Genomic DNA, 23619 nt, shown 5'->3' on the forward strand with positions numbered 1-23619 from the left:
AAGGCAAAAACAAACCAACAAAAATCAGACCACTGTTTAATCTGATCTTCAAGCTCCATTTTTCAACCGCTTTGTTAAATACTAGAACATTGAAGTCATTCAATGAAGTAGAGAAATACATATACATATAATGCATGAGACTGTGATACACTCAAATGACTTCTGGGTCCTTGAGGACATCAGAACTTGTTGGAAGCAATATGCATTATGGTAAAGTTATTTATTTATTTATTTATTTATTTATTTATTTATTTATTATTATACTTTAAGTTCTAGGGTACATGTGCATAACGTGCAGGTTCGTTACATATGTATACTTGTGCCATGTTGGTGTGCTGCACCCATCAACTCGTCATTTACATCAGGTATAACTCCCAATGCAATCCCTCCCCCCTCCCTGTGACAGGCCCCAATGTGTGATGTTCCCCTTCCCGAGTCCAAGTGATCTCATTGTTCAGTTCCCACCTTTGAGTGAGAACATGCAGTGTTTGGTTTTCTGTTCTTGCGATAGTTTGCTGAGAATGATGGTTTCCAGCTGCATCCATGTCCCTACAAAGGACACAAACTCATCCTTTTTTATGGAAGCACGGAAAACTGGGTTCCTCAATGCTAAGATGTATCTTGCCATCACTAAAGAGTCAAAATAGCATTAATTTACAATATCATGCTAATGCAAATTACTTTAAAAGAAACATCTATTCTAAGAAAAATTGATAATAAGCAATATTTTTTGAGAACCAAATTAGAAATAATTATGTTAGTGATTGATATGGTTATGTTATTTGGCATTTCCATACAATAATTTTCAATACTGCTAGACTAAAGCAGAAGTGGCTAATAAATCTTTTTTTCTACCTTTTTGCTTGATATTCCATACAAGTAGATATTTATTTACTAAAAATAGAGTTGAGGAGAAATGTAGAAATAAATTGAAAAGCCTAATCCACAGAATTTCATCTGAAGCAAATGATTATCATGCTCCAGTGGAAAAACCACAAACTACACACAAAACAGTAGTATGATTTGCAAAACTGTTTTACAGTATTTCCATGTATTAGAATTTATATTCTCCATCAATCCGTCAAAGAAACATGACTAAATGCCCTGGGTATGTTAGACACTTTGCCAGGCAGACACCAGATACCATAGGGGATTCAAAGATGTTCCTATCCTCAGGGAGTTGACAATCTGGCTAGATAAAAATTCAGAATAATACCCATTCTTCTAAGCTATTTTAAACAAAACTCATGGTTTGAGGTAAAAGGGAAAAAAAAAAAAAAAAAAACACTGCTTGACAGTTATGGCTTTTTAGAGTGTTCCATGGAATAAATTGGGTTTCTCTTTTTGTGTTTCATGAATTACCCATCATTTACAGATGAGCAGAATAAGCTAGTCTTCATCTGTGTGCCTCCGGAGGCTTTGTTTGTGGTTCTTTAAAACTTGTTTAGGTCTGAGTTCCAGAATTTAAAAGGGATATTTAAGTATGAAAACAAGTCTGAGGTAACAAGTAATATGATTAGAGATGATTAAAAGGAAAATGGGAGAGTATCCCAAAAGGGTTACCAGATATTTTTAAAAAGAGAGAAAAATATAGAAAAGTATTTTAATAATTTCTTTACATTAAAAAGATTATCATGCCAAGAGTGGCAGGCATTTATTTTTCTTCCTTAGTGAGACTGAGTAATAGGTGCTGTTTTAACATGAGAAAAATCAGAATACTTGTAAGCTGGACCCTCATGCCAGCAAAGGTATCTAAGATCACATTTTATGACAAATATTTATAACTACTGTTCTTTGTTCTATTTGAAAATAGCCTTATTTCTAGTGATTAACAAAACAATATGTGCTTTCAAAAATAATTCAGGCAATACAGAAAATATGCAGAATTGAAATTCACTTGAATTTCAACCTCCCACTGATACTGTTAACACACATTTTACATTGATGTTATCAGAATTTGTGTGTACATTCATAGGAGATCATCATGCCAGGCTAGGAATGTATGAAGTTTCATATTTTGTAGCTATTTTTAAATATGAGATTTATGTTTAGGGTATAGCTTACTTTAGGACCATGGAAAAGCAAGAACATGTTTTAAATGACCTGGTGGTATTCCCTTTATGCTTTTTAGTAAAGGTAAGAGATCAGCCTCTGTGCTATTTGGGAGAGGCATTGGGTTCAAAGTTTGACTCCACCATTTACTGACAGTATGACCTTCAGGAGGGCCGTTCAGTTCTATTGCCTCGTTGCCTTTTTCTGTCAACTGAGAAGACATGACTCAAGCTCTAAAATTTTATTATCTCAATGCTTTATTATAGTAAGGGAGTATACCTTCTCAGTAACATATATTTACAAAAAATAAACCTCTTTTATGTGTTATATGCCAAAAGTTTTAACTTTGATAATGAGTTAGTTTTTCCCTTATCAGGAAAAACAAGAGGAAGCAAGATTATTTTAAAAGTTGGAGATTTATTACTCATTTATTCAGGTCAGAATACTCTGATACTCAGAAAAAAAGTGAAATTTGTTGTTGGATATAATGCAATGTCCATATTCATTACATACAAATATAGTTTTTATTCCATTATGTTCCACATACTCCTCTGACATGCCAGCTTATCTGTTTAGAGTACTTTTCTGTGTGTTCAATTATGTATGTAAGGTTTTTAATGAAGACAAATAAAATAAGGAATATTTAGAAATATAATTATATAGAGGTCAGGACTGTGAAAATTGCTTTTCTCACAATCACTGTAACTTTATTGCCTAAATTATATAGTAATAAAAATTATTTTTATACTCCTAGAGTAACCAATCTGTTCTTGGTAAGAGATTGCAATACATTTATCCAAATAGAAAATAGTTCTCTTTCACAATCACTTTTGAAACAGTGTTTCCCTAATATGTTTTAAGCCATATGTGGAAGTATTTTAGATAGTGTGAAATTTTAAAATAACTGGCAAATTATTTTAGGAGAAACTCTTGATTCTATTTATCATAATAGCTGCTCTTCATTCAAACAAACATCAGTGAGTTACGGAAAATAATATAGAACTGGAATTAGGATACCCAAATCTTAACCTGTTACAAAATGTGAGCACTTGGGCAAGTTCTTTAACTCTCCTGAGCCTCAGTTTTCTGTTATGTGATGAGGATTGCTGAATAATGTACATGAAAATGTCTTAGAAATGTAAGCTTCAATTATTTTGTTTACCGTTTTATTTTTCACATATTATGTGAGCTCTTGTAAAAATAAAATTCTGAATGAAATACTACACTAAGAATTCAGCCATTTAATGTTTACCTCTTCAGAGTTCAACAGCACATAAATAAACACATTGACTTCCTTTGTTGCTCCAGTTCATTACTGTACGTGTGCTCATTAATTTTTCAAGAAATAAATAACATCTTTAGAAATCTCTAACTTGATTTTCTATTCACAATAGAAGATTAAAGAGAGACAGATTTTGTTGACAGATTACATGGATATCTTATATTCCACCAGCTAGAATCTAGCTGAATAATTTAAGTATATGAACCAGAAGAATATATAACAATAATAAACTGACTTCATTTTGATGGCTCTGAATATGTGTTTGAATACACATAAAAACAAGCTGGATCCTTTAAAAGATGAAAGTAAAGTTCTGCTTATTAAATTTTGAAATATTTGCTAAACATAAATGGAATCCAGTTTTGAAAAGGGAAATATCAAAAAGATACCACAATGATCTATGCTGCAAACACATTTTCAGATGATCTATAGAATTTTGATCTGTTCTTCATTAATGCATTTGCTATTGATCCTCTGATTGCATTCCTTATTGAAGTTTTCTAGGTTTATTTTTATTGTGCTTTTTAATCTTTTTCATACAAATAAAATACATGTTACTTAAAAACCTCTAGAAATAAAATCTGTATTATTATGTCAATAACAGAGGATACCAAAAATGTAAGGGATAGCATTATTTGGTATTATGTTTATTCCTAATTATATTAACCACATTTTAAATGTGGCTTCTAAAAATTCTTACCATTTTTAGGGTCAGGAAACATTTAAAAAATAAAATATCTTCAAAACATTAGATGTATGGATTGCTGTTTGGAACATCCAAATACCCTTTCAGATTAGTGTGATATGATTTGTCCTGCAGCTGCTTCAAATTAAGAACAGGTGTGGAAGACAGATTATGCAAATACTCATATTAATGTAATTGTCAAATTGGTGTGTTTACCATTGTGCTTTTAAAGAGTAGACTGTACTCCTATTTTAAATGTAAATTAGCTTCATTCTTCAGAGCAGCTATTGGCTAATGAAACTTGGTCCTGCCTTAGAAATGAGTAATTTCTAATAGACAGTAACACAGTTCTAAAATTTGACATTTTCTTTCCCAGTAAACATTTATATGTAAAACTGACAATTCTATATTATTTTTAGTATGGGTATAATCTTGATGATTTTTTGAAAATTTAAGTTGATTCTGGCATTGGACTACTATTTTCTTTTGTTCTGTTACGTAGTGATTACAGTGATAGCTTTTGATCTCCTAACATATTTTCTACTTTAGAACTCATCTTAACTTTTCTTCGTTATGGATCAAACTCTCAATAAATTAAGTTCTTTCCAGAAATTGCATTACATTTATTTTAATAATAATTTTTACTCATAGCATCTAGTTACTTTCAATAGTATTTTAATGTTAAAAATGCTTAAATTCTGATTTTGGTGTTTTGACTTTTATTACTGTTTCATCCACGTGTCTGTATGATGATTTTGTGACACCTGTATCTAAAAAGGGGCTTTCTCTTAGTGCCTGGCTAGTCTTCTAGGCTCTTTAATGACAAATAGTGTGAGTCATCACATCTACATGAGTGACTAGGGCCAGCAAAAACGAAGACCAAGGAGTCAACCAGAGAGGTTTCACAAGTCAGATGTTCCCATTACTTTTTTAATACTTTTTTTCTCTAACAAAAGAGAGATCCTGAAGCATTTATAATTTTAATTTGCTTTGGTAGCATATATTTAGTGCTCACTTTGTGTACCTGGTAATGGGTTTATTTATGCTCTTTCATTTCACAGAATAGGCCCCTGAGGCTTAGAAAGGTTAAATTACATTATCTATGGTCATGTAGCCAGTAGTTTGAGCTGAATGTGAACTCAGGTCAGTCTGATTCTAAGCCATGTGCCTTTTACTCTTTTGTTACTGATAATATCGTGCCTCTTAGTTGCTGTTCAGATTTTTCATTTGCATTTTTAGAAACGGAGATCCAAATAAGGGGGATGACAAGGTATTACATGTGAATATTATCTTTTCTTGAATGTCTTCATTTTATTAAACCCAGGTAGATTGATTTATGGTTAAGATAGAGCAAAGGGGCTGGACACAGTGGTTCATGCCTGTAATCCCAGCACTTTGGGAGACTGAGGTGGGCGGATCACGTGAGGTCAGGGGTTCGAGACCAGCCTGGCCAACATGGTGAAACCCTGTTGTAACTAAAAATACAAAACTTAGTCAGGTGTGGTGGGGCACGCCTGTCATCCCAGCTACTCAGGAGGCTGAGGCAGGAGAGTTGCTTGAACCCAGGAGGTGGAGGTTGCAGTGAGCTGAGAACACACCACTGCACTCCAGCCTGGGCAACAGAGCAAGACTCTGTCTCAAAGAAAAAAAAAAAAATGATACAGCAGAGGAAGGGGTGAAAGTTATATGACTCCACCTTGGAGGGGATCTCCATCATCACTACGAATAGAATCTTCTACGGAAATGACTCTGAATCTCTTCATTCCCTTGTCTTCTATACCTCCCTCATCTCTGCCTGTCAGGAAGCACTATTGACATGGCAATGGACTTGGTAATGAAATTAGATGTTTACTCAGCAATGTATGAGATAACGTTTAATATGAAAGAAAAAGCGAATGGTAGTGATGGACTACTACTGGAGTTTTTCTTGGCATCAGGAGAATTTTCATGTCAAATGGTAAGAAATTTTCTGCTGGAGTTTTAGTTTTTAAATCACTGGTCCTCTTCCTCCGGGTTTCCTCTCTACGTCACATCAAAATGAGGAGGGGGTAAGAGGCTTATAGGGACCAAATCATAATCAGAGATGCCAACAAGATAAGCTTCTGTATATGCTACATGCAGTCTCTGTTCCTCATTTATCCTTATTGGCAAGAAAAGGAGCTGCCACTGAGACCAACACCAGATAAATAGAAGCTGATCCAAGAGCTGCTGCTGCTTCCCCTGCAGGGATCAGAAGAGGAACTGCCACATCCTCCAGTCTCCTCATATATTCCTAAGGGTGATCATAATCTGAATTGCTCCCCGCTAAGGAGTAAAGCATACAGCAAAAGAGATGCTGGTACTTTGTGAATTTGGAAAAAATTATAATATGATAGTTTTTTTATATGTAAGAGATATTGCAGTGAATCTTCATGCGTCATTCATTGAATCAAGTTCTAATCCAAAAACACATTCCCATGGAAAAGACCACCAAAAAGTAATTAAAGGGCTTGCCTCATCCACAAACTCTGAGGACATCCATGGTCAGTTATTCTATGAAAGCATAATGCCCTGTATAAGCACAGCATTTATTGATAGTGATAAGCTTTCTGATTAAGTTCACGACAAATGTACTTTTGAATTATTTTGAATAGTTTTTTCTAGTTTGCTGCTTAAAAGTATATCTCTATAAGAATATAAGCTACAGGGAGATTTCTATTAAGAAAAAATTAGTTACTTTAAAGATATTTTGTATTATTTTTTAAAAAACACTCTAAAACAAGCTAAATGCTATATAATACATCTACTCTGTTACTATGCTGTTTTATTCTGCCTACTATATTATTTTCATTTTTTGTTTTGTAGTAATTTTATTTTCATTTCTTGAAATTCATATGTAAAATACAGTTTTTACATTAAGCAAGAAAGACTTTTGCTTGAAAATTAATAAATCTCTACATTAAATCCTTGAGATCAAAACCTATTTTCATACATTGTTGGACAATGAGTCAAGGTGGAAAATCTACAGTTATTCTGTGCTAAGCGTCTTGATTTGAAATATTCAGACTATAGACTTACTGGATTGGAAGCTGGTTTAATATATTGTGCCAGCCATCCTGAAAGCCATTTCAATAGATTCTGTACCCTGGCATTTGTTTTAGAAATAATTGCATGGCAAATGTAGTTTTACATCTGTACCATGTCTCTTAATCCTAACCAGGCAGATGTAGTCTGAAAATCACATTAAGGCAAATATATATAATCTGTGAAATTATGCTCTGAATGCTCTAAATAGCAAAGAAAGGGTTTCATGTTAAATGTAATAAGTATTTTTTTCTGATCCCCAAATTGTAAAATGTCCATTTCACTTCCTAATTAGTGCTGCATTATAAAATTGAGCTAAGATTGTCTGTTTTCCAAATTTTCTTATTCAACTTATCACAAAACTTTCCTACAAATGAAAATGTACTACCATGTCAAATTATTTTCTTACTTTATGCCTGGTACTACAAAATTTATTTGTGTACCTCTAATGGCAGTGCAATTCAGATAAGTTATATTTTAGTACTCCTCTGCTCCTCTGTTCTCAAAAGCAGAATTTTGCAACAAGAATTCTGACACTGAATCGACTTATTTATTTGTTTGTATGTTTGTTTATTTATTTATTTAGAGATGGAGTCTTGCTCTGTCCCCTAGGCTGTAGTGCAGTGGCCCAGTCTCAGCTCACTGCAACCTCTGCCTCCTGGGTTCAAGCAGGCCCCTGCCTCAGCCACCTGAGTAGCTGGGATTACAGGCGCCCATCACCACACCCAGCTAATTTTTGTATTTTTAGTAGAGATGGGGTTTCACCATCTTGGCCAGGCTGGTCTTGAGCTCCTGACCTCATGATTCACCTACCTTGACCTCCCAAAGTGCTGGGATTACAGGCATGAGGCACTGCACCCAGCCCCGACTTTTAATATACTAGAGATTACTAGTGTATTTAAGGAATCTAAGAAAGAATATTAAGTAATAAAACACGTGTGAAGTCATAGGGTATCAACTGACTGGAAGAAAGAGGAGGTGGACATCATAGAAACAAAAAGTTATTGCTTGTCATCAAGAAATTACCATTAAATCTTTATTTAAAATAGTATCTTGTGTCATTCTACATTCATCATAGTTACTTCTTGAGGATAACACTAATAGAACTCCAGAGATGTCAGAAATGTTTTTATGTATTTGACCCTTCATTTATCCTCCAAGAGAAAAGACAGGTAGTGTACACAAAAATGAGAAGTCTGAAGTGCATGAAGGCCACTTTGCTTCATATGGGACTCTTGAAGAGCTGGCTTTTGCTTCTCTTTCTGTCCCCAACCCCACCCTACCACCCTTCTTCCCTAGCATTAATTTGCTTGACTTTATGGAACTGTCTGTGCTTCTCAGAATACATCAGGGGGTCAGACACCTTCAAACCTTTATGTCGTCTGCTTTTTTAGTCTTAAATGTTCTTCATCTTTATCCCACCCTATCTCTTATTTGTATGCTAATGTCCATTTATTCTTACCTAGAGCCCTTTATTATCTCATCTGCCCTATAAGAACCCTTTCTCTATGCTTCCTTTTCACCAGTGCATACATCTGTCATACTGCTTAATATGATACTCATCACTAATAGTTTGCCTTCCTGATTTGTCTGTGCATTCTTGGGTTTAGTGGCTCCTACTCAACTTTGCAGCAGATTCTTAACCTAGTGATTGGTGTTCTGTAGTGTCCCACAGAACTGAGATGGCAATGTATACATAAAATCTGTTTGTTTTGTCTATTAAATAATTATTGTATATGTTAAATTTTTGTCTGTCACTTTCCAAATGTTCATAAGAAATCCAGCTACCTATTTTTTTTCCAAAAAACCTTAAACTCTTCTCTTGAATAAAGCAAACATGCATACAAGTAAACAAAAATGCAATAGTCCGTAAGTACTCAGCTGGGATATCTCATGTCAGAAGCACCTGTTGACTGCTGCCCTCATGCTCTCTCAAAATATTATAACTGTATCACTTACAGGAGCACTATGCACATCTTTTGCTTTTCAGTGATTTTAGACACATGAAAGATACTTGATTAGCATTCCTGGAAATTCAATATGTACTCAGTGAACAGGTGTAGATCTTAGCCTGCTCACAGACAACAACCATGTCATCTGCCCTTTCCTTGATTTCAGCCTTACCTGTTTGTGGAGACAGCCTGGATTCTGGGTAAGAGGTGTCCATATCCTCTTTCTATTATTGGCTTCTCTGCTGTGATTTCTAACAAGGGGGCCAATTAGTACCAGCTATGATAGCAGCTTTTTGAAGTGAAAAAGAAGGGGGTTGACTAAAAACAGAGTGAAAAATCTGAATTTGACACTGTTATATTCTGTAATCTTTGTTAATTCCTTTTTAATCTTAAAAATATTTTGAAATTAATTTAAAATCTTCCTTTAGGAATGTCAGTGGATTTAATGGGTTAATATGAAGTACTTTAAAATCTGAAATCCTTCAGATAACTATGGTATCTGCATTGGGACAGTGGCTGCCATTCAACTTTTTTTGTTAACCTACCCTTTTAATAAAAAGAAAAGTGTTTCTTTTAAATTTAGAATCCATTAAAGAAGAAAAACTGAAGGAGTATGTAGTGTTAAATTATGATAAAAATAAAATATGCAAACACCCATTAATAAACTGTACTCTGTTGCTATTTTGTATTTAACCCAAAGTTTTATTTTGCCATTTTTACATATTAAGTTGTGCTTTGTACAATGTAAAGTCTGATTATACAAGCTGACATTTTAGGGATGGAAGAATATATTTATAAAAGTGAAATTATAGCCAGGTACGGTGGCTCACAACTATTGTAATCCCAGCACTTTGGGATCCAGAGGCTGGGTGGATCCCTTGAGGCCAGGAGTTTGAGACCAGCCTGGCCAACAGAGTGAAACCTACATATGCTAAAAATACTAAAAATACAAAAAAAAAAAAAAATTAGCTAGACATGGTGACACACACCTGTAATCTCAACTGCTTGGGAGGCAGAGGCACAAGAATTGCTTGAGCCCAGGAGGCAGCTGTTGCAGTGAGCTGAGATTGTGCCACTGCATTCCAGCCTGGATGACAGAGCAAGACTCTGCCCCCGCCCCCCCACAAAAAAGAGCTGAAATTATAATAGCAATTTTTAATTACTTCACTTAAGTTTGCAAACAATGAAAAATGAGGACAAGATCATGACTTTTAGTCTTATCTTTGGTCTGTTTTATGTAAATAGATTGTAACCCAAAATTGCTCCAAAATCTATTTTTAAAGCTATTAAGATTTAATCCTAATTTTGACAGTATGATTATTGACTGAAATATGTATATTATAGTTAACTTGTTAATTTATAACTTTGGTTTCAAGTCACAGAAATCTTTAAAAAATAATAGTAGACTTTCTTCAAAGGATATAGAGTTGCTTACAATATACAAGGCAAAGCTAAGCAAAAATCTGGTCTCAGAAAGAGCCAAAAGCAGAGCAGGATCTAATAGACAGGCTGCTTGCATCCCTGTCACTAGATTCGATGAATTCCTGTTGTTTATTATGCACATGTCACTTACCTCAAAAATCAAGTTCTTGGGAGAGGGAATTTAATTGACCTGGCTTGTATCACCCACTCAGCCTTGGGCCAGTCCCACCAATTTGCATATAATGGGGTACAGAATGAGGGTAGTCCCCAAAGAAAAAAAGTGGTGCTTTTACCAAATAGAGAAGTAAATGCTGGGTAGGCAATGTAATCAGATTTTGTCTATGTTAACTTTGAGGTGGTTTGCTACTAGACTGCAGCCTTGTTTTGACATCAATTTTTTTTTTTCTCGAAGAATTTTACTCTTTCAACACCAAGGAAACTCAAAACAATAGAGTACTACAGGACAGTAGCACCAAGTAATATATTTGTGTGTGAAGATTCACTAATTTATGCAATTATACCTCAATCTATGCAGTATCTTCCTAAAGATTATTTAAAAATCAAATTTATTTTAAATAAGTTTGCCTTCTATTTAAATAAATGCTGTCTAAACTACTGTTTTAATTTGAATGATTTATTTTCTTAAGGAAATAGTAATCTCTTATTCAATTTTGTAAATTTGGATCATCATGTTGAGTTTGTTACCAATGAATGGCACCTGTCACATAATTCCCAGGTAAAAAAAATGTATACTGCTTTTAAACTTTACACTGATCCATGAAGAAAACAAGCATAAAAATTGTAAACATTCATGAATCGATTCCTTTAAAAATGTCCTCCATGACCTTGGACCTATCTTTTTTTGTTGTTGTTGTCTTTCTCCATTCCTTTCTTTCCTCCCTCCCTCCCTCCCTCCCTCCCTCCCTCCCTCCCTCCCTCCCTCCCTCCTTCCTTCCTTCCTTCCTTCCTTCCTTCCTTCCTTCCTTCCTTCCTTCCTTCCTTCCTTCCTTCCCTTCTTCCTTCCTTCCTTTCTTTTTTTTTTTTGGAGACATGGTCTTTATTTGTAGTCCACGCTGGAGTGCAGTGGCATGGTCATAGTTTGCTGCAGCTTCTAACTCCTGGACTCAAGTCACCCTCCTACTTCAGCTTCCCAGAATGCTGGGATTACAGGCATGGGCCACGATGCCTAACTTGGACCTTGGACCTGTTCTTTTCTTTTCTTTTTTTTTTTTTTTGAGACAGTGTCTCACTCGGTCTCCCAGACTAGAGTTCAGTGGTGCGATCTCCACTCGCTGCAAGCTCCGCCTCCCGGGTTCATGTCATTCTCCTGCCTCAGCCTCTGGAGTAGCTGGGACTACAGGCGCCCGCCACCACGCCTGGCTAATTTTGTAAAAATTATTTTTAGTAGAGATGGAGTTTCACCGTGTTAGCATACTCTCTTGTTATTCCCACATATAGCCCACCACTGCCTCCACCCACCTGGACTTCTTCCTGATCATGTTGTATCCCATAATTAAGGATGACCTTAAACACTCTCACTATTCTGAATCACCCTTTCTGACCCTGCTACAGCATTTGTTCTTCCGTTTCCCAAGCTGTGACTTCTTATTCCTACTCCTAGGCAAGCTACTTAGTATTCCTATAGAGAATCACAGTATCAGGCAGTATTGGTTCTCTGACTTTAGGCTAGTCTTCATTGACGTTTAGCAATTGTTTCACAAGTCTCTAGACACCTTACTCTGCCTCTCTCCCTGCATCAGTTTCTAGCCTTCGCTGTACCCGTAAAGCACCTAAGTCACACCGGTTTCTCTGTTCTCCGTGACTTCACCTTCTACTTCAGAGAAAAAATTTAGAGACTACCAGGCAAGAACTCCCTCTGCCTCAAGAACTCCCTCTGCCTCTCTCATCTCTACTCCCAAAACAAATTTATATTACCATCTCTGATTATATCCCTTTCTGTCGTAATGAGATCTTCTATCCAAGTCCAATTTCTCTTCCTGTGCGTGATACCTACCCCTGTCCACCTCTTCCAGAACCTCGTCTTTTCAGCTGCACATCTTCATTCCTGTGTCTTCAGTCTCCCATTTCGCTGTGTGCCTTCCCTTCCCGCCTTTAGAAACAAAACACCAATTAAACAAAATCACATTCATATGTCCATATTAGTTTTATATCAATTATCTTAATCCTGTGTTCTCCTTCATCACTAGACCATTATAAAGAATTATTTACACTACACTTTAACTTCCATTTCTTTTATGACACATTATATGTTGGTTTCTTTCTTTACTACCTGTATTAGTCTGTTCTCACACTGCTAGTAAAGACATACCTGAGACTGTGTAACTTATAAAGAAAAAGAGATTTAATGGATTCGCAGTTCCACATGCCTGGGGAGGCCTCACAATCATGGTGGAAGGCAGAGGAGGAGTAAAGGCACATCTTACATGGCATCAGGCAAGAGAGCATGTGCAGGGGAACTACCTTTATAAAACCATCAGATCTCATGAGACTTATTCACTGTCATGAGAACAGTATGGGAAATACCTGCCCCCATGATTCAATTACCTCCCACCAGGTCCCTCCCATGACACATGGGGATTATGGGAACTACAATTCAAGATGAGATTTGGGTGGAGACAGAGGCAAACTACATCACTACGTTTCTGAAATAGTTCTATTGAATATCACTGACCACCTCAGAGAGCTGATTTCAATTCTCATCTCAGTAGATCCTGTCAAAACATTTGAGACTTTTGATACCACTTCTCTTAACATTCTTCTTCTTTGTGTTTTGTTGGCTTTTCCCCATCTCCTGCCTATAACTTTTTCTGTTAACTTTTATATCAGTGGTCCAAAAACTCTGGCTGCATATTATTACTTGGGATGTTTATTTGTTAAAATGCCTGGTCTCCACCAAGCCCAGTTAAATCAGGAAGTTGAATGCCACCATCATTATATATACAGAGCTTTGTGTGTGACACTGACCCACAGTGTAGGCTAAGAACTACTCCTTTAGATGACCTCACTGCCAGAACTTATCCACTCCCTGTAGTGTTACCACTACATAAGTTGCTGATTCTCAGGTCTTTATATATCTTGCCTTGTCACCTGAACTTAAGTCTTGTATACCCAGAACTGTGCCAGAAACACCTACCTAGATATTCAGTAGTCAACCTCTCATTTACTATTTCCAAATGAAGCAAATTCTCTTTCATTCTTTAAAAATTGTCTTTGTTTCTATTGTCTTTCTAGTGGTATCACAGTCTGCTTCCGATGTCCCTTATCCTTTACTCTCTCAGTCACTCAGGTAGTCGTCAAATCCTCAGTAGTTAGCCAGTCCTCAAATTGGGTATCCTTTTTTCATGTCACTGCTACTGCTTTGGCACTTACCAGAAGTAAATGTCTAATGAATCTTTGGGAATCTTAGGCTGCCAGCCAATTCCAGTCTGAATCCACACCCTCATGCTTTCAACTTGTCAAAAACAAAAACAAAAAAAAACAAAAACAAAAACCAAAAAACACTACTAATTCCCGATCTGCAAAACTCTTCATAGTCCAAATCTTTCTAGTCTTGTCTCTCAGCAGCTGGCCCCATTTATAGCATACTCCTACCAAAGCTATCACATATTGTAGGCATAATACTAAACCTTTGGCATTCTCCCTTTCTTTTTTTCTCACTTCTTTTTTCCAAGTAATGAATTCCTGCTCATTCCTTGGGAGCCAGCTATAAAATGCCTTCTTTCAATATGGTCAAAGTGTACTTTTTACGTCTTCAGCAAAATATTTATCTCTAATACAGGGGCTTTAAAACTTAGGATCCATGGATAGAATTCAGGAGGTTTATGAACTTGAATGGAAGAAAAAGTATTCTTATTTTTATTCCCAATTGAATCTCAACATATTCTTCTATTAGGAATATAGGCAACACACCACAGTATTGTTTGCAGTATCTATGACATTGTCAGCGATAGAAATTATAAAAATATTCCTCTCTCACCACAGTTGGTAAAAATATCTAGAATTATGACCAGGTGTAGTGGCTCATACCTATAATCCCAGCACTTTGGGAGGCCAAAGTGGGAGGATCACTTGAGCCCAGGAGTTCAAGACCAGCCTGGAGTATACAGTGAGATCCTGTCTCTACAAAAATCAAAGAAAATTAGATGAGCATGGTGGTATGCACCTGTAGTCCCAGATACTTGGGAGACTGAGGTGAGAGGATTACTTGAGCCTGGGTGGTGGATGCTGCAGTTTGCCAAGATTGCTCCACTGCACTCCAGCCTTGGCAACAGAGCGAGGCCCTGTCTAAAAAAACAAAACAAAACAAAACAAAAACACGAAATGTTATTTGTGCCCATTACTCAAAATTGTAGTGGTTGTTATGCCTGCTATTATATCTTATTATTTAATTCATTAAAAAATAACATCAATATTTCACAAATGTAGCTTTTTAAATATTTTGGGAACTGAATCTCAGTATAATTCTTTTTTTTCTAATGCCTTATTTTACTGCATGCAACCAATTTTTTTTTTTTTTTTTTTTTTTTTTCTGAGAAGGCTATTCTAGATTTTAGCAAATTGCCAAAGAGGTTCAGATACGAAAAAGAAAAACAAAACAAAACAAAAATCAGGAGTCCATGCAAATGGCACTTACCTTGTTGTATCCTAATTTACAGGACTGTTTTTTTTTTTTTTTTTTTTTTTTTTTTCACTCTCCTTTGGATGGAAGGACCATTTTCATTAACCTTTATATCCACATGCCTAATATAGTTTATAGCTCATAGTAGGTACTGAAAAGTGTTGACTAAATGAATAATGGACTAAAATAATGAAAAAATACCTGTAATGCAAATATCTTGAACAAAGGACAATATTTCTCAAAGTTTGATCATAAACCTTCTAAACCACAATAATCAAGATGCTTGTTAAAATGCATATTCCTGGACAGTACACCAGATCTTTTGAATCTGAATCTCTAGGAAAGTAGCCTGGAATACACAATCATAACAAGCTTCTCCAAAGATTATTTTACGTGCTCAAGTTTGGGGACCTGTATAGTCAGATATGTGATACACAGTAGCCTCAAAATAAGTAAATAAATAAAAGCATAACTTTTTACAAATAATTTTATCTCCCTGGACTTCCTTTCCTTCCTCAGTCCACACCACGATCTTCTCAATGTTGTACAGGTTTTGGAGTCTGTGTCACAAAAGAAAGTAAGACAATACTAACTACATCAATAATGAAAAATTTTTAGGCATGCACTTACTTAGATTTGGTCCTCTGAGATACGTAATCTCTGGTTCTTGTTGACTGACTCCGAACAAGAGAACAACTTCTGTGATCCACCTATCTGTGGAATACTCAAAACAATTTTCAAGTATGATTTCTCTTTTCTACATCTTCTCTGTCCGACCTAGGCAATTTAAAATTTGCTTTTAGAAATGGGCTGGAGAAGGATGAAGTTGTATGAATTTGCAAAGCTAAAATGTGTCATCCTGTTACAACCCAATAGCTACATTGTCCCTGGGACAGTTTCCATCAGATATTATGGATGTCCTAAAAACAAGCAACCAAATCAGCAAACACAACAAAACAGTTGGAGGGGCAGAAAGGCAAATCAGCCATTTATTTTTGTTATTGTTTTAAAGTTTGATTTGTTTTAGAACATGTGAAGAATGTTCATAGTTCTTGACTAGCTGAACATTGATTTTTTCATTTTTGCATTTTTAAAATGTAGACCATGCCTATAGCTTGGATATTTTCCCTCCAAATCTCATGTCGAAATGTAACCCCCAGTGGTGGAGGTGGTGGAGGTGGAGACTCATGGGAGGTGTTTGGGTCATGGGAGTGGATTCCTCATGAATGTCTTGGTGCCATCCTTGTGATGGTGAGTGATCTCTCACTCTATTAGTTCTCTGTTTGTTAAAAAGAGTCTGGGACCTCCTTCACTCGTTTCCTCTCTCACCATGTGATTTCTACACACATGTTTCTCCTTCCCCTTCTGCTATGAGTGAAAGCCACTTGAGGCCCTCACCAGATGCAGATGCTAGCACCATGCTTATTGTACAGCCTGCAGAACTATGAGCCAAATAAACCTCTTTTCTTTATAAATTACTCAGCCTCAGGTATTCTTTTATAGCAACATAAATGGACTAAGTCAACCACTATTCCATTCAGATATTGTTTAATCCTAAATATTATAAGACACTAAAGTTTTAAGCATGTTAAAGAAAAATATGAGGTCCTTTCAACCTCAAGAAACAAATTGTATTAAATAATTTAAAATATTTTCATTTGTTAGGAAAGATCAATATATAGTATTAATACCATGTATATATTATATATTTTTCTATGAAAATTATACTTCATCAGCCTTGCAAAAAATATAGTTTTTCTTACAAGTCATTTCACCTTATCACTAAATATGAACACACCCATATTGATTTCCTGTTTTGCTGTACCAGGTTTCTGAAAGGGAAAAATGTTTCCTTACTCATATAGGAGAGTCTTTAATATGTATCATGAAGTCTACTGATAGGCTGAAAACAGATACAATGTCTTGGGAATGTTTACAACCTTTATAATACATAATAGCATTTTATATATTGTAGAAACAATAATTATTTGTATCTGAAAATTGAATACTATTTTGAAGCAATAATAACAGCTAACAAATAATAAGTATATGGCTAATAAGTATTAAGTATATAGGTATCAGCACTGTTCTAATTACTTTACAATTGAACATATTTAATAACCCTATGATGATGTTACTGATGATCCTCTGTCTAGAGAGAGAGGACAGGAGAAGCTAAATATTTTGCTCAAGGTCACACCACTAGTGAGTGTAAGATCTGAAGCTCAGCAGACTATCTCCAGAGCCAGCATTCTTATGTTCAGCACTAAATGGCTTACTCTTTATTGTTTTAAAAGAAAAATTACAATGATTCACATTTAATTGAAGAATAGATTCCTTCTGATGTTAATGTTGAAAGCCCATTCCAGTACATTGTCTGGCCTTTTCACTGTTCAAAGTTTCTTTGGTGCTTATTTGAAACAGATGCAAGACACTTAAAATATCCGTTCATATTGTGTTTCCCTGTGATTTGCTGGAGTATGTCAGGTTGCCTCCAGATCCATTTCTAAGTGACTGTCTGATTTTATTCCTCTTGCTACTTCTTTACAAACCTGCAGCTTCATGGGTCTGTTAAAGCATGGTTGATCAGAGTTTTATTGCATCTCTTACCAACATTCTGTCTCTGCCTGTCATAGAAAGCTTTAGGGAAGCCATGAGAAGAAACTGGGTGGGTTTTTCAAAGCACAATTTCTTCAACCAAGCCTGTTGGCAAGATACGATGATGGGCTAATGATAGTGCAAAGTTTATTCTCACGTACTTTCACCTGTAGAAACTATTGTGAGTTCCTTTGCGTTTCAGTAGGTTATTTTACTTCTAAATTATTGTTCTTCAGTAAGGTTTAGATTAATTTGACTTTCTCTTTTCACAAATTTTGCCTTTTAACTCTTTATTTTTATTGATTGTTTAACTGTTATGTTTCATAATTTTGCATGCAATGTAACAGGGACAGGGAAATGTCTCTATGAGCCCTCAGTGTTGGGGGCAGTTCTGTGTCTCCTCTTCCTATGGATAGATAAATGACAGTATCATTTTAATATGCTTTATTTCTGTCTATGGTAGCGGGAATGATTTGATAGGAGTGTTTTGGTGAGTGTTTCTGGTTGATGAAAATAAGATATATCATAGATTTTAGGGAATCAAAAAATAATGAGTATATACTGTGTACCAATCCAAACATATCATTGTTAATGAATCAAAAGGTTCTTCATGGTCTTGTTTTTTTTGGTGGGGGGGAGGTTGTTTTGTTTTGTTTTTGCTTGTTTTTTCTTTGTCAAGGTTATCCTTTTGTTAAAATTTGGGAAATATTTGCAATAGTAACTAAAGAAGATATGTTTGAAATATGGTTAGGTTTACGAAATTATGTTTCTGAGTCAGTTGAGCTAAAAATGGGGAACATTCTCACAGTAAAGCCTCAGGCAGCTTCCATGCCAAAGCTCCAAAACTAGACAAATTCTAATGAAAACCTCTTTTTAAATGAAATCCTTTTAATATTTGGCACCTGTATCCCTTAAATTACCATTTAAGGGATGGTTACATTTAAGGGATCATTACCATTAACTATGCTTTTATTCCATAGTATTTTTATTTTTATTACTGTACTTGTACATTATCTCAATAATTCCTGTTTATATACTCCTCCAGGAGTGAGACTTATTCTCTGTATCTTCCCTTCTGACCTGACTGGGATGACAAAACTCCAGCATCCCAACATGTTTTGTTAATGCTGGAGACACAAATTATGATATTTTACTTAACTTAGGTGCTCTTGAAAGAATTTAAGGTGATGTTGCTTATTTATAGAGTTTAATTTTCAATATTAAATATAAACAGTGTCACAGCAGATTTGGAGTTATTGTGACAATCACTTTTTTATGTAGATGAGTGTCTATCTGAGGGCTTTACTGGTGTTAATCTGGTTTACTGTTATGGTATGGAATAGCATTTCATTTTTTAAGGATGCTTATGACCTTGTTAAATAGCAGTCCAAAAATCATGTGGCTTGTTTTGATTTTAACCAAAGTTACAGCTGCCTAGCTGTAAAGCAGTCAGTTTCTCTTATTATGACTAGTTCTTCAACTTGTACTGTTTTAAATTGCCTGCAATTAGCATATTTCAACCTTATTTTTAGGTTTAAATTGCAGTGTGAGAGAGTACTCTCCTCTTAGCTAATTAGTGCTATCAAGGAACAGTAGGTTACCTCATTAGTACCATGTGCATTTAATTAAAGAAGAGAAAATTGGAGTTAACCTCATAGTTAATATTTTCACAGAGTGCTACAATGCCAACACCTTCAATTGGAGTCACACCCCTGTGTATCTAATTATGCACTGGTGCCAAATAAGGTTACCAAGGGTAGCACAAGGCTGTTGACAAAATAATTTAGATGAAAATGTATTTGTTGGATTCTGACAGCAAAATATAACTTGAACATTTTCCCCCCAGTCTTCATCTGCTAGCATCAGGTGACATACTTCATCCTAAGAAACAGAGGGAAAAGGATATTTTGGAAGCAATTTTTCCTGTTTGAATTAATATTGCTCTTATCTTCAAGAAAATGGCATGTAGTCATGTAAAGCATATACAATCCATTTCTTAAACAGAACCTCTGAACTTCATAGATGTATTTGAAAAGAATTATTTATAAGATGTAATATTTACATGCATCAAACCACTACAAATACTCCCTGACACCCTTAACACATCCCTCCTTGCTTTTCTTCTTTCCTGGTATAGTTATAATTTCCCTTGTGTATCTTATGAATGGGGATCATCCTTTCATATCATACGTGAAGTCTAAGGATGTGTTGTCACATGGTCTATTCAAATGCAGTGTAATCCTTTTGCCCTTCAGACAAAATCTTTGAAATGTCTAATGCTACTTAGGTAAAAAATGACATCCCCATGTCATTTATCAATAAATAATCACTTTGCTTTTACAGATAAAAATGCAAACTATACATTTGACTATATAGAGTAGTTTTCAATGCAAATGGTACAATTCAACAGGTTTTAACAGATATTATCGAGGTTGGTTGCACAGTCTTAGATACATTTTAGTGGCAATAATTTTTATATAATAATGCATAACCACAGCAGTTTATTTAAAGAAATTATTGTGATTGTTCTCACATGACATGGTAGGGCAGGATTTATGTTCATTTGTACTGGTTACAATTGATTACAAGTCAGAACTTTTTCAAAATTAGAGATGATTACATTTTAAGAATAAATAACATCCCATACACCAAAATTGCAGTGCCATTTAAATATATAGGAGTATCTATGATTCTTAGCTTACAAGTGGGAAGTAAGGTTCCTACGGCAGTATCATGGTACATGATTTCAGTGGATTTTTTCATTATGGGTTAATTTATTATGATCTAAATATTCAACTTCCCATCTGCCAAATTATTTCTGTTTTTAAAATCTATACTAGTTAACTGTGAGACAATGATGGAATATTCTTCCCTATTTTGACCTACCAAGGTGATAATCCCAAAAAAATGATTTTTAAAAATGACAATGTACATTATTAGCATAAGCCTTAAGATTGAAAAAAAAGCCAACTCCTGATTCTCTTTGTTTAACCTAGGAATTGCTTCCAGAAACAAAATTATGTATCTGTGGCCACTCTTCTGGTGATGGGCATCCTCACAACACATTTGCAGTAAGTTACACTGGGCAATTAGAAATTCAGCTACTAAGCACAAGGCCATGGACCCAGTCCCACTGAATAGATTATATGTGATTTTATATAGCCAATCCCTTCCATTGGTGCAGATAATCAAGATACGACTAATGTTAAGATACAGATGTAATTAGTTGATTTTTTCTTACTTCCTTTGTTCTCAATTATGTTTCACTAGATATACAGTTCACAATTTCTGTGAGTTGAATACCTTAAATATATAAAGGTTTTAACACCATTATACTTTTCTTGAACTTTTAGGAATAATTTGATGAGAGAGTGCTGATATGCAGAAAATAAGTGGACATAGATTATGGGTTGATTCAACGCATATTTTAGAACAAAATTGCTGTTCCATGTTCTTCAAGTTGTCATATAAATATACCAAGGCCTTTTTAACAGAGTCTGCCACTAGAGTGTAACTTGTCACTTTGGACTGCAATATTTGGTGAAAATTGCTTATGTGGCCCAATTCACATACCAGTCATCCTTGGAAATGAATAGTAATCCTCAAGTCTCCATTCAAGAATTTTTAAATAAAGCAACTTCATGTTTCTATTCAGCATAAATTCTACCTGCATTCTTAAGAAATCTTGAAATATATAAGTCATGTATTTTCACATATAGTCAGCTCTTCACATTCATGGGTTCTGTATCTGTGGGTTCAATGAACCACAGATCCAGAATATATGGGGAAAAAATGGATGGTTGCATCTGTACTGAAAATGTTCATACATTTTTCTTCCTTATCATTATTCCCCAAAGAAAACAGTGTAACAACTGTTTATACAGCATTTATTTTATATTAAGTATTATAAGCAAGCTAGAAATGATTTAAAGTATACAGGAGGATGTGCATAGGTTGTATGTAAATAGTACAACATTTCATATAAGGGACTTGAGCAATTACGGATTTTGGTATCTATGTGTGTCCAGTACCCCACACATACCAAAGGACTAGTCTACACAACTTTTGCTTGTTTCCTTAAGAACTGATGTATTTATTTAGGCTTAATGGGCTAGAGTATTTCTAAATTGACTCAGCCAAAATTTATTTACTTTTTACCACTCTATACGTAATATTTTCTAATTATAATTGATGAAAAAACAACAAAATTAATACTCGTAAGCAGTCAATGTTTTCTTTAATGAAGAAGAAATATCTATTTCATACTTTGGTTAAAAAGAAAATGTTTTCAATAAAAATCATGTCAAATTAATGAGAGGATATTTATGAAAAATATGAAACTTTTAAAAATGTTAGTTGCAATACAAAAATAAACTCAAAAGTGGAAGCAGCAATAACATATCCTATTCTATAGAAATAGGGATTGTCAACAAAAAAAAAAAAGAAATAGTGAATGTCGAGGATGAGTAATATATGTTATATATGCAGGCTTCAGAGAGATCTGAAATTACCTGGTTTGTGGTCTCATTCACTTTAATCCTATAGTATTTGGTCCCTCTAAGCCTTTTTGTAACACCATTTGAAAGCAAAATAGCAAAAATTTTAAAATTGTGGTAAGTTTTGCTGATATGATGTAATTAAGTTTATGTGAAAGATTAAAATAATCTTAATTTCTAAGTATTCTCTGTATATTTTAAAGGAAGATAAATTTTAGGTAAACATCAAGTGCAATTATATACTTTAACTTAATAAAGAAAATTAACTTCAAAATTACTTTTTAAAATAGTGCATTAAAAATGGGACAGTTTTCCTAATTAGTAACACTTTTCCTAAAATAATCCCAATGGAAAAATTGTTTTTATCAGGCTGAAGAGTAACTGGCTTAACTGCTAATAGTGTTTGTTCTTTATCTAAAACTACTTCTACCATTTAAAATAAATCTCTGTTCGACTGATGAGAGAAAAGAAATCTATAGCATCAAATCTTTATATTTTCACTGACATATTTTCAGAATGAAAATGAGACATGGAGAAGTAAAATGATTCACCACAGGCCATGTAATTTCTCAATGGTAAGGCTGAATTTCTATCCCAAGTTTGTGATGACCAGTGTATTGATCTTTCCAAAAGTATCCCAAATTGTTCTTGACTGCCTTGAGTGCAGTGTTGAGTAGAAGTCTGAGGTTCTTCCATGTGTCTGAGACTGCATCTCATCTCTCAGATCGAAAGAGCACCAGGATGAGTTAGTGAGGTCTGGTATGGCTGGTGGAGAAGGAGGAGCATAGTAGTGCATTTGTCATCAGATGTTTGCCATCTCCTTAGTGTGCCAATTTAATATTTCATGTTGGCCATTGAGTGACTTTACAAATGGGGCTTTTTGGCTTCACAACACAAGGGAAATATTATTTAAGTAATAATAACTGCTTATTTTCCTTTATTGATTACCTTATATATAAACTTCAGCATGCTAAAATGGCTACATAATGTGATTTAAAATAAATATGCTAACCAGAACAAATACTATATAATTCATAGTTGACAATTGCTATGTGATGGACATGGTTCTCTTTCAGTATTCATTGCATTTATAAGTACCATTATGCCAGAGTGGTAGTCTGGAATACCGTAAGAATACTGGTGGGCTAAAAGGAAGACAGAGGTCAAAAGGATCAATGGGGCACCTAGAGCCTGCCATATTTTTTCATCACTATGTAACTGACATTTATAATGAATTGTGAATTATTACAATAGCTTTCAAATTTTAAGATACCCTACATAATGCCTATCAAGGTGTTAATTTAATGTCACACATATTATTTCCATGGTTGGTCAGCCTTCACACACACACATACAAGCCAAAATTTTCAGGCACGTGTTCCAAATTGGTGGATTAAATTAATTTTTACTCTTCCTATCACACCCAATTC

At 34.9% G+C, this 23619-nt stretch overlaps 1 protein-coding gene across 7 annotated transcripts in view; it reads left to right on the forward strand.

Moving 5' to 3' along the window:
* The window catches only part of FOXP2 (forkhead box P2), a 277840-nt gene that overhangs the window by 132101 nt on the left and 122120 nt on the right, over positions 1–23619 (forward strand). The window contains exon 4 of one of the 7 annotated variants that reach the window (XM_023228233.3): positions 20690–20764. The exons of the other annotated variants lie outside the window; for them this stretch is intronic. Within the exon in view, the coding sequence (XP_023084001.2) occupies positions 20690–20764 (75 nt within the window). The remainder of the gene's footprint in view (positions 1–20689; positions 20765–23619) is intronic. 7 annotated transcript variants of the gene reach the window in all.

This window comes from Piliocolobus tephrosceles, chromosome 8, assembly GCF_002776525.5.
Source record: "Piliocolobus tephrosceles isolate RC106 chromosome 8, ASM277652v3, whole genome shotgun sequence".
Classification (NCBI taxonomy): domain Eukaryota; kingdom Metazoa; phylum Chordata; class Mammalia; order Primates; family Cercopithecidae; genus Piliocolobus; species Piliocolobus tephrosceles.